Here is a 14,606-nt window from a genome sequence, read left to right as displayed (position 1 = left end):
ACATCCCTCGGGGGCCCCAGGCTTTAGCCTCTAGCACAGCACATACACACAGAGCAGGAATCCTCCTCTTCCCACCCTGCAATCTCACTGAGGCACAACACTGGGCTGAATCAGGCGCACTAGGGACATTCGGTGCAGTTAGCAGCCACAGAAGGAGGGGCGCAGGTCCACAGATTCTAGGAACCAGGTCTGAACGCCTCCCAAGTGTGCATCGTAGGTGTGTAGCTGCTATCTGCCCTTCTTTTCCCCTTGAGACAAGGTCTTTCATTAACCTAAAGCCTCCCCAGTAGGTGAGGTTGGCTGGCCAGTGAGCCCCAGGGCTTCACCCATCTCCACTCTCCAGTGTTGAGATTACAGTACAGACTCCACACCTAGCTCTCTATTATGTAGGAATATATTTTTATATTTTTTAATGCTTTTTATAATTCTGGAGGCTCTAATTCGGGTTCTCACAAGGCATGCACCTTCCTGCCTGAACCGTCATCCAGTCCCCGTCTATACATTTTACCTTACCCGGGACTTTGGCGGAGGTCTTCTAACCTCTCCTGGCCTGTTTCCCCACTTGAAAAAAAACAGACCTAAAATAATTCAGCAAGACCCTTGCTACGAGGGTCTTCAAATATCTAGGGGGCTTTAACATCCCCACACTCGGGCCATACCCACCAAGATTTGTTTTTCCCTGTATTGAGGTAGGATACAGATATTAGCAAACCAAACTTTTAAAACTGTCAATAACAGTTTTAAAGCATGCTGCTCTAGGCCGGGCAGTGGTGGCGCACGCCTTTAATCTCAGCACTCGGGAGGCAGAGGCAGGCGGATCTCTGTGAGTTCAAGACCAGCCTGGTCTACAAGAGCTAGTTCCAGGACAGGCTCCAAAACCACAGAGAAACCCTGTCTCGAAAAACCAAAAAAAAAAAAAAAAAAAAAAAAAAAAAAAAAAAAGTATGCTGCTCTGGGAATTCCAGAATTGAAGAAGCTGAGGTGCACATGCAAACCCAGCGGACCCCATCAGGAACCTTGACCCGGGACCGAGAGGCAACATTTCTGCTCCTGCTGAGAAAATGTTTAGACTGATTTTATCTGTAGAAGTGTTTTGCATTTGCACGCGCATTCACTCCACATGTGTACCTGGCCTGCAAAAGTCAGAAGAGGACATCGGACCCCTGCAACTCGAGGAACAGGTGTTGTGAGTCTCCATGTGGGTTCTGGGAACTGAACCTGAGTCCCCTGCAAGAGGAGGCAGTAATATTTGCTACTGGTCCACCTCTCTGGCCCCGGGACTCTGCCTCCATCTTTCCTTCTTTCCTTCTTGGTGATTGTTTTTTTGAGACAGGCTTTTAGGTTTCTCTGTGTAACAGTCCTGGTTGTTCCAGCATCTGCTTTGTGGACCAAGCTGGCCTCCAACTCAAGAGATCCACCTGCCTCTGCCTCACAAGTGCTGGGTGGGACTAAAGGTGCATGCCACCACCACCCAGTCAGACATGTTACATTTCTTGACAAGCTCATGATTGCTGCTGGTCTGCCCAGGATCAGAGTCTCCCAGCCCCAGGAACCTTTCTGAGGTGTAGGTCACACACAACAGCAAGCATGCCACTTGGGGTAGGATGAGGAGTAGAAAGGACGTGGAACGCTTCTTCAGGGGGCCCAGGGCATCTCTATGAGGTGATCTTGTCTCTCAGACACACCTACGATATCTAATGATGTTCCAGTTGTCACAGCTGGGGCAGGAGTGAGGACAGGATACTACGGACATCTAGCAAGCAGAAACCAGGTAAACATCCCACAGCGCGCGGTCCACCTTCAACACACAGGACCATCCTGTCCATTAGAGCACTGGGGCCGCTGAGCAAGGCAGCCTGAGAGTGCTGGCTCTCCACTTTGACTCCCAGGCCTCCAGCATCAGCTCTGCCTGGGTCCCAGCCCAGATTCCACAAGCCCACAGATTCCAGTGCACACACATGCATGAGACCCACCCCCCGGAGAAAGCAACATTCCCAAATTCGCCTGGTCAGTTTGTTAGACTTCAAATCTCCCAGGCCGCTTCCCTGGGAGGGTCTGTTTCAGCGAGTCTGAGGAGAACCCCCGTGCTGCTATTTGTTGTGAAATATTAGTTAAAGATGTGTTGCAGGGGGCTGGAGAGATGGCTCAGCGGTTAAGAGCATTGCCTGCTCTTCCAAAGGTCCTGAGTTCAATTCCCAGCAACCACATGGTGGCTCACAACCATCTGTAATGGAGTCTGGTGCCCTCTTCTGGCCTGCAGGCATACACACAGACAGACTATTGTATACATAATAAATAAATACTAAAAAAAAGATGTGTTGCATTCTTTTATGCTAGATTTGTTCGACTCCATGAAGCTGTGCTACTTTGCCTGCCTAAAACACCTGACTGATCTAATAATGGGCTAAACAGCCAACGGATGGACAGGAGAGAGAAATAGACAGGGTTGGCAGGCAGAGAGACTAAATAGAGAAAAGAGAGGAAAGGAGGATCAAGGAACGAGAGAAGGAGGAGAGAGGACTCCAGGGGCCAGCCACGCAGCTATACAGCCAGCCACGGAGTAAGAAGAAACGCGTATAGAATAGAGAACGATAAAAGGCCAGAGGCAAAGCCAGGTGGTGGTGGCGCCTGCCTTTAATCCCAGCACTTGGAGGCAGAGGCAAGTGGATCTCTGTGAGTTCAAGGCCAGCCTGGTCGACGGAGTTCCAGAACAGCCTGAGCTACACAGAGAAACCCTATCTCGAAAAATCAAAAACAAACAAACAAACAAAAACAAACAAAACAACAAAAACAAACCCTGCAACTATTATTATAAGAAAATGACAAGGGGTCACTGCTTTGGACCGAGAATCGAACCTGAGTTCTGTACTGGGCCAGACTGAAAATCAAAATGGAGTAACTCACGCTAAAGTGCCACATGAGTGAGAACAGCCAAGATTTCTCGAAATGGGTCAGTTTCGAGCAGGCGATCATGAGGTTCCCTCTGCTTTAATCTTTACCCAACAGTAAGGATTACAAGGATCTCTTTTACAAGACAGAACTTTGAAAAAAACCAATCAGAATTTCGTTCCTTGTTTCTGCTCTCCTTGGTCCTTTGCTATCTGTAAAGCTCATCTCTTGGGGCTGAGGGTATAGCCTGGCGGTAGACGGAGGATGTGTGAGGTCCCGAGTTCTAGTTCTCAGCATCAATACCACCCCGTTCAGGGCTTACAAGAATACCACTGTTTTATAGGATGGGAGAGCTTAGAACTGAAGATAAAGCCAGTGAAGATCTTGAACTCAGGAATCTTCACAATCGCCCCGAGTTATTTTTGTTGGGGTCTAAGAAGGGGTCTGGAAACACAAGAGAGATTCTGTGGAGATAGAACTAAGGGGAAGACACTTTCCAGGCCGAGTCATTGGCGGCCTTGCTTCCTCTCACTCACCCGCTCTGGTGACTCGGAGGGAGGTGGAGGCATAGGCAGAACCCTCTCTCCCTCACAGCTTGGGCTAAGAGTTCAGAGACGGCACATGGAGTGGAGTGCAGACAGTTGGGCTGTGTGTGTTTCACATCCTCATCCTGCTGGTTTCCATGGACAACAGCATCAGTACCCGTCTCTCCAGATGTCCCCAGCAAGGGCAGAGGGTGGGACTCTTCCTCTGAGGCTGGCTGAGATGGGACAGCTGGTAATCACCTTTGCCAAGGCAATGAGGGCTGTTCTGTCCTCCAGCCTTGCAAATAAGGTCAGCTGTTGTTTACCTCGGTTGAGGACATGGAGAGTGGCCTGATTGTCTCAAACAGAAGGTAACCTAGAAATCCCTTTTATTTACAATCGCAGTATAGCGATTAACTCCTTTTTCCCAGCAGCAGATCTTCCCAAATCATGTTTGGCTTAGATTAATAATAAAGACAGCCTGTGCCACTGGGGCCTGACAGCTGGAGGGAGAAAGAAAGGTCTAGAAAGCTGACTAGCAGAAGGCAGGACGGGATTTTAAAGGTGCAGTCTCTAGGTCACTACTACATAAACCATGGGAGGCACAAGCCTGTGAAGCCCGCACTTGAGGGTAGGGGTCGGAGCATCAGAAGTTCAAGGACAGCCTTGGCTATACAGTGAGCATGAGTTAAGGAGTCAGCCTTAGCTACACAGTGCACAGTGAGCTATGAGTGAGTTAAGAGTCAGCCTGGGCTCTACCTTTGTACGGCTTCTTGGTTGGAAGTGGTAGAGGAGGCAAAAATACCACGACGCTTCTCCTCAGGACCAAACCTCTGACACGTTAAGCAAGTGTTTTACCACTGAGCTAATTCAACCTTAACCTTTTTAAGAGGTGGAGTGGGGGGCTGGAGAGATGGCTCAGTGGTCAAGAGTACTGACTGCTCTTCCAGAGGACCCAGGTTCAATTCCCAGCACTCACATGATGGTTTAAAAGTCACCTGTAGCCGGGCGATGGTGGCGCATTCCTTTAATCCCAGCACTCGGGAGGCAGAGGCAGGCGGATCTCTGTGAGTTCGAGACCAGCCTGGTCTACAGAGCTAGTTCCAGGACAGGCTTCAAAACCACAGAGAAACCCTGTCTCGAAAAAAAAAAAAAAAATCACCTGTAACTCCAGTCCCTGGGGATCTGATGTCCTCTTCTGGCCTCTACAAGTACCAGGCATGTACGTGGGGCAGGCAAAAACCCCAAGTACATCAAATAAATAAATGAATAAAGCAGAAGAAATTTCCTTTTGATCTTACAAGAATAATAAAATAATGTTTTTTTTCCTTTTTCGCTCTTTTTTTTCCTTTTAAAGTAGGATCTCTTGTGTCCAGGATGGCCTTGAACTTGTTCTGTGTGACCTTGAACTTCTTTTCCCTGGTGCTGGGGTTTGAATCCAAGGCCTCACACCTGCTAGGCAGGGGCTCTGCCAACTGATTCACAACCCTAGCCCTAGGAACAGTTTCTTGAGAGCCCTGTAAAGGCCATTATCATAGAAGACACTCCCTCCCCAGTGACAGCTAAGGTGCCGAGCTCCAACTTGGAAGCCCCGGACTATGGCATGGTATGAGAAATTTGCTTTTCCCTCTGAGTGAAAACAATGACCAGCCGAGCATGTTGCTCTAACTATGGGGTGGATTTATGTTGGGCCAGTAGGACAAATGTTCTTGCTGGTCCTCTTGATTGAGGACAGAGGCCATTTATCTTGAGGACAGCTGTGCAGTGGGCCATGCCCGGGAGACCATCTAACAGGGTGAGATTGCTTTGTGTCTTTATGTCCCGTGGCATGTGAGGCAGCCTCTATCTAGCAGCAAAGCTGTTGCCTTCTTTTTTATCTCTGTGGGGTTCACACACTGTGTTGACAGGTTTTATCTTTGATTATGTCCCTGATAGGGACTTTGCCACGGAAGGGATACTTACTGTGGGCGGAGGGGAACCTCTCCCGATGAGTGGCACATTCTCGTATCGTGGGTTCCCACCAAAGAGTATGGCCTGGTTCCTGTGGGCCCAGAGGAGAGATCAGGTGTGTGTGCAGGAACTTGTGCTCATGGGAGCCGAGGGTGGTGGTGGCGGCAGGTGGAGGTGGGTATGATGGAGGGATTGTGGGTAGGACAATAAAGGGAAAAGAGCCGGGGGTGGTGGCTCACACCTCTGATGCCGGCACATCGGGGAGGGTGAAGACAGCTTGGGCTACCCAACTGTGAAATTATTTCATTGCTACTTCATAAACTGTAATTTTGCTACTGTTATGAACCGTAATGTGAATATCTGATACGCAGGATATCTGATACCACACATGTTGAGAACCACTGTTCCAGGGGGACCAGGGAAGAGACCACCAATGAGGGACAGATGCCAGGAGCACTATGGTGTGGAGAAGTGCAGCTTCTCAGGCTTGGACTGACCTGAGGGCTTGTAGCAAAGTCCACATCTTGGGGGTTGGAGAGATGGCTCAGAGGTTAAGAGCATTGCCTGCTCTTCCAAAAGTCCTGAGTTCAATTCCCAGCAACCACATGGTGGCTCACAACCATCTGTAATGAGGTCTGGTGTCCTTTTCTGGACTACAGGCATACACACAGACAGAATATTGTATACATAATAAAATTTAAAAAAAAAAAAAGAACTTAAAAAAAAAAGTCCACATCTTGATACCTGTAGCGCGCTTTTCTCCAGCATACATGGCTGTGGAGGGGTCTCCTATTAGGCAACCCGTGCTCTCTGATGTGTGACCTCCCCCATGTGTTTTTGGGGACCAAACACTCTGTCTATAAACCCACCCTCACTCCGGGGCTGGGAGGGCTATGCTGGGTGTGGGAGACCCGGGGGCTCTACTGTGCATACATGTACTCGGAGACAGGGGCATTGGAGATGGTCTGGGTAGGAGGCTGAAGGCTGCACTGGCTGCCAAGGCCGCTGCTGTAGCTGCAGAAACTGTGCAGTTGCCCCCTCATTGGGTTGTGGGCTGCGATGCGCCGAGCTTGGGGGTTGAAAGGGTCATTGTCATCAATGTCGTCATAGTCTCTGTCCCTAGAACAAGATGTAGAAGTTGGTCAGCTGTGACGGATGAGGCTCAAGGTCCTATTATGCTCCCCAATCTCTCTTTCTAGGATACTCGGGCCATACACATCTCTAGCAACTACAAAAGCATGGTCCTCAGGGTACGACTTACTCCACCTGACTCCAGTTCCATGTCCACCTCTTCCAGACAGTGCTCCATACTGACTGCAGACATGGTGGTGGGAAGGTGATCCACTCACCCTACCTTACCTATCCGTGAGGTCCTGAAATCTCGTCTTTGTCTCTCTCCATAAGGAGCCTACAGGTTCTATCTTAACAATGACATCTTTGATCCTCCCTGCTATTTTCTGGGGCCTCCCTCTCATCACGTCACCTTGCAAAGTCTTGCCTAGGAAGCAGAGCAAGGGATACAGGGCAGTGTCAGGAGGGTTGTCACCATCTTTGGCCCAGTTACTTTTGCGGGGATCTATTTCAATCCTTAGAGAAATCCATCCAGCCTGCCACACCCTCTGCTGCCCTCCTCTGTCTCAGGTGACTAGCTCATCGGTGTTCCCTACAGAAAGCCTCCATGCTGCAGGGGGCCACCTTTCTGGTACCCTACCTGTTGATGAAGTATTTCCAGGCTCGAGGTCCTGCACAGGTCAGGGTCGAGAAAGCCAGGGCAGCCAGGATGGAGAAGAGACCAAGGAACAGAAGACCTTCAATGCCATCATAGCAGATACCAGTGAGGGCGTCCAGGTAGTCCTAAGGAAACAGGGACATGCCATTGCAGAGGGATGGGTGGCAAAGCCTAGGTTCTGAGCCCTTCCCTGGAAGCCCCTCTCCTTCCTGCCTTCACCTACCATCTTCTGGTTGCTCTCCCAACCAGAAGCACAGTTCACTGCCTTTAAGGGTCCCTACTCTAGAGGCACTTGAGGGACTCCTTGGGACAGACTGCTCTACAGGAATTTACTGACCTCCTACTGTGTGCTGGACACCAGAGGCTGACTTCCAACTAGACAGATGAGGAGGTCACTAGTTGTAGAACTGGAAACAGGTTACATCTATAACTCCATTACTTTTTTCAAAAAGTCTATTATCTTATGTCTAAGTGTATATGATGTGGGGGGGGGGCATACATGGGTCATAGAATATGTGTTTACTCTAAATCTATATGGGTTATTTAAGATGTTGGCATACATCGGCTCATACATTGCTTGGGGGCGAGGTGCTCACATACCCCTGTGTGCTTTGCATTATTGTATATACGTGAGGTTAGGGTTTGGTATTTTTTAGATAGGATCTCACTATGTAGCCCTAGCTGACCTGAAATTCACAGAAACCCACCTGCCCCTGCCTCCCAAGTTCTGGGTATTAAAAGTGTGTGCTACCATATCTGGCTTTTCCTTCCTTCCTTCCTTCCTTCCTTCCTTCCTTCCTTCCTTCCTTCCTTCCTTCCTTCCTCCCTCCCTCCCTCCCTCCCTCCCTCCCTCCCTCCCTCCCTCCCTCCCTCCCTCCCTCCCTCTTTAAGACAAGGCTTCCCAGGAGGTCTTAAATACATGATCTTGCTGCCTCAGCCTCTAAGTACTGGGACTACAAGCATGTACTAGCATGTCTGTCAGGAGGGCATGCATATATACATTGTATTCTGGTAACGAGATTGAACCATTGGATTACAAAACAGTGAGATGGATGGATTGACCCAATGGCAAGAAGTCTAGGCAATGGTTAACTATACATTCATTATTTAGGTTAGGGAGTTCTAATATTCGAAAACTAACCTGCCCAACCTTCCTAGTTCCCACCCTAAGTTCCTTTATTTGTGCTCCCCTGCAGCCGTCAGAGAGAATCAAAAAGCCACTTCCCACTATCTGGCTTCAGCCTCATTCCTGGGCCTGAAGGGAGGCCAGGAAGTCCTTTTCCTAGGTCTTTGCTGGCTTCTCTCTAGGAAAATGTGTCTTGCTGGTGTCTCCCACACCCTCCACGGTCAGTCACCTAGTACCTTGTGCAGCCCTCGGCAATCCAACATGGCAGTCAGCTGGTGCAGGCTGGTCTCAGAGGAGTTTAGCAGACTCTGGATGCCAAGAAGGTCTTTCTGCAGTAGGAGGAGGGAAGGGCTGAGCCACAGGGAGTGAGGGACGCACAGCTGGCAGAATGCCTCCCCCACACAACCTGGCCAGGGTACAGGTAGGAGTGTGGCAGAGGAAAGGGCGGATGGGAGTGGGGGTTCAGCGAGGGCTCCACTCCTGCCGACACAGTTGGCATGCGTGGCAGTTCCCTTACCTTTGCTGTAGGGAAGAGGGGCACGGCAAACTGCAGCAGGCCTGCGACCTGGATCTGCATGGTGGTCAGCGAGCGCTGGAAGGCGGTCAGCGACTGGGTGGAGAGACCACAGCCTCTCGTGAGAATCCGTTCCCCCAGAAGTCCCACAGCTACAAGGAGGCTTGTCCTCCTGTAGCCATGTCACCATCAGGCAAACATATAGGAGGAACAGGCTGTACCCACTGTAAAGGGCTCTTGGACTCTGGATTCAGGGGACAGGCTTAAGAAGCTGGATTCCATTGGTTTTGGAACACTGGACTTTAAGTCATAGAAGGAAACTGTTCCCCAGGATTCAGATTTTGAGCCATTCGGCCAACCCAATCACTATGGTAGGATTATTCTCCTCCCCACATAAGGCGTCTTTCCCCACATCCCTCTGGCTTTTTAAGAGTCCCACAGTCCTCTTGCTTCAAGCTACTCAGATGTGGTCCTCAGACTACATGGAACTTGCCATGGAGCTTGTGAGAAAAACAGAACCTTGGGCTCTATCCCCACTGGCACAGCACCAGCAGAATGACCAGCTCTCCAAGGAAGAGCACACTGGGAGCACAGGAGAAAGGTACAGAATGCAGTGATCAAGAGCAAAGCCCCCTTCAGAGAACGGCTAAGAGACGGACCACAGGGAAGAGATGCCCCACTGGCCACCATCTTGGTACACGGCAGGGTTCAGGATCCATTGAGAGGAAGGTGATGAGGGGCTGCGGGAAGGATGAGGGTGCTCTTGGGGGGCTGTACCTGCTGGAAGGGGCTGCTTAGGCTCTGACTGCAATGCAGGTAGTAGCGGGTCACCTCTGCAAAGCAACAGCATCTGTGTCAGGAAGCCCACAGGAAACCGGACCCTCTGCCTGCTCAGTGGTCCAGACCCACTCCCTTCTTCCCTCCAGCTCCCAAAGAAGGCAGTTAACCAGGAAGTGGTCTAGAAAAACCTAAGTCTGGGTGGGAAGACCCTTGGCGACTGCAGGAAGAGGTAGCATGTAGGTAACTGGGTCATATAGGTTTAGCCTGAGTTAATGAATGGCTCTAGGGACAGAGGCCCCAGAATACATTACCTGAACTGATCTGGCTCTGTGTGTTGTTCAAGATGTAGACGTCAGGAGCCACGCAGAAGTCACTGGTGCCCTGGAGACAGGAATGGGGAGAGGAAGGTCAGACCCTCAGGCACTGGGAGGAGTGAGCCTGACTCCTGCTACCCTGGTCACAAGATCTCTAACCCAGCCTGGGGCAGAAAAGAGGCTGGGAATCTGATTATCAGGTTTGAGTCTTGCCTCTGTCCTTTCCTACCTGTTACTTTGGGCAAGTTACTTACTTTTTGTGTCGGAGTAGTCACATCTATTGTATAGACCTGATGACTCTATTCACCTCACATAGGACTATTAACCCAGGGGCAGCTGCAGGTGTGAGTCGGGGGGGGGGGCGGGGGGGCTCCTTTCCTCTCAGGCTTATTTGCTCTTCTCAACTGTATCACTGCCTGTGCCAAGCTCTGGACACTCTGGTGGTCAACCCCTGGAAGGTCCCCGACTTACAAAACGAAACAGAATCTAACTGTGTAGCTGTCCTGGAGTTCACTCTGTAGACCACGCTGGCCTCGAACTCACAGAGATATGCTTGCCCTCTGCTTTCTGAAGTGCTGGGATTAAAGGCGTGCGTCACTATGCCTGACTCTGACTTGCTATCTGAGGGGTTAGGCCAGGAAAAAGTTTATCTTGGGACCTATGGGGACAGACTTCCGTCGCTGAGACCAGGGGCAGGGAGTCAGAGGGAGCATGGGCTGGCTAAGGGACCACTAAGGTCAGGGTGACTGCATGAAAGAGGAGTGGCAGGAGGATGCCATGTTCTGAGCCTAGAACTGACATGGGGTGCAATGGGGAACTGGAGAAAAGGGGCGCTCTACCTCTCAGAGCAGCAGGGGCAAACTCTGGTTCCTGTGCCCCGTACTAAGGGGCTACCCACTTCTCTGGTGCATGATCCCCGAGCTTGGAAATCCTGCAGGTGGTCCTGCAACACGAGGGGTACTCTGTCTATACGCAGCATCACCCCTTACCCACTGAATCAATACTTGGGTTTTGAGCTCTTTCTAGATGCGGGCATGGCTTTAGGACTGAGGTCTGGTACTTGTCAGGGGTGTATGTTTGTGTCTTGGTACTGAGAGTAGAAAATGTGTGGGGGGTGACTTTGGGGAGCAATAGGCTCCTCTAGATTCAAAACGTCTCCAGAGTACCCTGACCTTCATTCATCTCTTCCCCAACACAGACACGACCACCCTCCCCCCAACATATGCAATCACCCACATGCACTCAGGATTGCAGAGGATGGCTTTACACACAAACCACCAACATACATAATAAATCAGTGAGCCTATTATTATCAGTTAGAGTTGCAGCACCAGCAGGCCCGGCGGTGCACCCTCACCCCTTGGCTGGATTAGCAGAGATGGGGAGCCGGGTTGGGGTTGCTGGAGAGAATAATGGTAAGTGGAGACACACCTCAAGAAGCCTAGGGTCCAAAGACGGGGGAACTAGGAACCCCTTTACGAGTTTCACCTTTGCTGAGACTTCGCTTCCTTCTCTGCTTAAGCCAGGTCTGAGCTTTAGCCCACATCTCCTGGGAAAGTGGGTTAAGATAGTGTGGGGTACATGGCTTACTGTGAGAATCCAGATCTACCGGTGAAGGTGATATACATGTGTGCACAGGCATACATGTGTATGCATGTATGTGTTCATACAGTAAGTATTCCTTCAATGGTGACTAGGATGTCAGGAAGAGGGTAACTAGTGCAAGTGTGACGGGTAGGAGGAGTTGCCAGAGGCTAGCCCATGTGAGCTAGCCTAGGTGAGCTAGGCCAGGTGATGGTTGAGCCTGCAGGAAGCTCCTGAGTATCTGAAGGAGTCATGCCTGTGACCCTCAGAACTGTGGAAACTGTCTTAGAAGCCAAGATGGCTACCACACCTCGAGTAATCCCTGCGTGCCGTCTGAGGCACCAGGTACTGCTCTTCTCCCCATTTTACACAGGAGAGCACTGTGGTGTGGAGAACTTCAGGGACTTTCCAGGGGTCCTGCTGCTGGGAAGGGATGAAGGGAAGATAAGGCTAAGGCTAGGGGCTCTACAAGCTATGCTCCTGCCTCCGACCCAGGAGGTGGGCCTGCTGCCTCTCAGGCCCATGTGCTCTGGGAGTGTTGTCACCGTTGCTGCAGTCAAAGCAGCTGTGGAGACTCCTCCTGCTCTCTTCCTTCTTGGCATTGCCTCTCCTCTGCCAAAAGAGCCCCCTGGCACCTAAAAGCTTGCCTGTGGCTCTTACCGACTACATAGGGGTGGCCAGGAAGGCCAGCAGTGAGGGCCTAGGACCACAGGTCTGGAGGCTCTGAGCTTGGGTCCCCAGTTCTCAGCCTTCCCCCAACTCAGCGTGCCCTGGAAGCCTTAGTGTCCACACTCAACCCTATGGATGCCCTGCCTGGTGGGCAGGTTGGGGGAAGGGCAACAGTGTGAATCTGGCCCCACTGCCCTCAAGAGGCCTCAGAGGGCAGGGCGGCAGTAGGGGAACACAAAAAGCTCTGCACAATGACCCCTTGACAGCTGGCGGCCTCCCCCCACACACCCGCAGCTCTTCCTTACCCCTTTTCCTATTAAAATGCCACAGCAGCCTCGGCTCTGTCAAAGACCCATTCAGAACCCTCGCACCCGCCTCTCCCGCACAAGGGCCTGACTAAAGGAATTAGGGAAATGGCATGGCTCCCAGCTCCCTGGCATTCCATGGCACCCGGCTGCAGATAAAACGACCCGTGGGTTCCTTGAACGGCGAGATGCCTGATGGGAGAAGCCCCTGCGGGAAGGGCGCCAGCTTCCAAGGGGCAGCTCACGGTGGCAAGCTGGATGCCATCGCTTCTTCAAAAGGCAGAGGCTGCCAGAAGCAGGACCCAGTCCCATAGGCTCAGCATGGAAAGCTTCTCTGTGCCTGCACTTGTCTCTGGAGCAGAGGCAGCCAGCCAGGCAGCTGTGCCCATCACTCTGGGCAGCAGAGCCCCTCCCCACAGTGTTTACAACCTCCCAGCTCCCAAGGCCGCCAGGATGCCTTGAACACAGCCTGGGCTCCAGCACTGTCTTTTCGGCACCAGGCCTTGGTGTGTGGTCGCAGCACAGAAAGGGGAGATGAGAGATGCCCTCGTCCTTTCTGTTTTGTTGGTTTTGAGACAGGACCTCATGTAACCCGAATTAGTCTCACACTTACAAACCCCTGCCTTTAGCCGCCTCGAGTGCTGAGATAACAAATGGATACCATCATGGCCAGTGGACCCAGTGCTGAGGATCGAACACAGCATGATCTGTGTCAGAAAGCTTACTGACTGAGCATCCTCAGCCCTCCCTCTCCCCTTTTACAGTAGTAAAGCTCAAACCTACAGCTTCTTACTAGGCCAGGGTTCTGCCACTGAGCTATGTTTCCAGTCCCACCCCTCCCCCAGATTCAGTGTGTGTGTGTGTGTGTGTGTATGCATGTATGTACCACATGTGTGTCTGGTGCCCTGCTCAGAAGTCAGAAGAAGGCATTTAATAGTCTGGAACTGGAGTTATGGATGGCTGCAAGACACCACATGGGAGCTAGGACTGGAACTTGGGTCCCCTGCAAAGAGTAGCAGGTGCTTTTAGGAGTTGAGCTGTCTCTCTACCCCCACAGCCTCCTGGCCCCTTTACAAGATGGGCCTTACTTAGCAAACTTAAATTCATTCTGTTGCTCACAGGCCTTTAATTTGCAGTCCTGCCTCCGTCTCCGGGGCATCTGGAGCCATAGACTTGTGTCACCAGAACTGGCTCTTTTCAGCACTTCTACAAGGCCTCTTTCAAAAGTGGCAGAGCCAGGTGGCACCAGGGGCATTTATCTCATGGATATGACAGACCAGTGCCCAAGACCAGTGCTCCCAGCCACCCCTAGGGACACCTGGCAAGGTGTGATGTGGGTAAGGAGAAGCAGGGGCAGACCACAGGGTTGGCTTACAACCCTCAGAGCAGACTGGTTCCTTGAAATCGCCTAGTGAAGTGTGTCTTCTTCAGCATGTGTGCAGTTGTATGTGCATGCATGTTCACACAGACATGCAGCAACATACACACATATAGAGCGAGCAAGCACGTATAACTAGTGATTCATATCACATTATGATGATATGCCTACATAGGAAGTCCCTCACTTTTCCATAACATTTGAGGCATCACATGCAGAAGCACACACGTGTATTTCAGAGCATGTGTGAATGTAAGGGCAAAAGACTGCAGGGACAGAAGGTAGGAGATGCCACCTTCTTCGTACTTGGTGTCTAGGGGCAGGTAAAGGAACCCACCCAGGTTCCACCAGGTTAGCTTTTCGCACTCGCACAAAAGCTACCCGGCCACCCACGCGTTCTCTGCATGCCCAAACAATCAGGGTGTCTTGTCTTGGCTCTGTCCCTGAAGCCCTGTAACTTTGGACAAACCCCTTCCTGTCTCTTAGCCAGGACCAAAGTGAACCAAGTCTCTTCAGTTCAAGACTCTGGGATGGTAGGTAAGGGACTGAGTCCAAAGGTAGCCTGCCTGGGGTCTTTGAATAGGACAGGACAGACGGACTGTCTTGGTCAGATCAGCCACCCACAATCACCCCTACTTACCACTGCTGCAGCCATATCAGCAGCCAGAGAAGCCCAGCTGAGGATCAGGGTCAGCACCCCACAGCACAGCATGCTAGGAGAGAGGCAGACACTCTGGGATCTCGGCAGAGTGGACAGGAGGGAGTCTTCTGGACAGCAGTCATCCTACCTGGATTCAGCATCCTTCCTCCGAGGCAGAGCCCTACCTGGCCATGCACTGCCCTC

At 51.3% G+C, this 14,606-nt stretch overlaps 1 protein-coding gene across 1 annotated transcript in view; it reads right to left on the bottom strand.

The window, feature by feature from the left end:
• The window catches only part of Ttyh2 (tweety family member 2), a 44,673-nt gene that overhangs the window by 2,521 nt on the left and 27,546 nt on the right, over positions 1–14,606 (bottom strand). The window contains exons 6-13 of the mRNA XM_057774408.1: positions 14,403–14,475; positions 9,824–9,893; positions 9,510–9,565; positions 8,736–8,828; positions 8,455–8,547; positions 7,075–7,217; positions 6,297–6,482; positions 5,376–5,454 (exon numbers count right to left, since the gene is read on the bottom strand). Of these exons, the coding sequence (XP_057630391.1) occupies positions 5,376–5,454; positions 6,297–6,482; positions 7,075–7,217; positions 8,455–8,547; positions 8,736–8,828; positions 9,510–9,565; positions 9,824–9,893; positions 14,403–14,475 (793 nt within the window). The remainder of the gene's footprint in view (positions 1–5,375; positions 5,455–6,296; positions 6,483–7,074; positions 7,218–8,454; positions 8,548–8,735; positions 8,829–9,509; positions 9,566–9,823; positions 9,894–14,402; positions 14,476–14,606) is intronic.

The sequence above is a fragment of the Chionomys nivalis genome, chromosome 7 (assembly GCF_950005125.1).
Source record: "Chionomys nivalis chromosome 7, mChiNiv1.1, whole genome shotgun sequence".
NCBI lineage: Eukaryota > Metazoa > Chordata > Mammalia > Rodentia > Cricetidae > Chionomys > Chionomys nivalis.
This window is presented reverse-complemented; position numbering and strand designations above follow the sequence as displayed.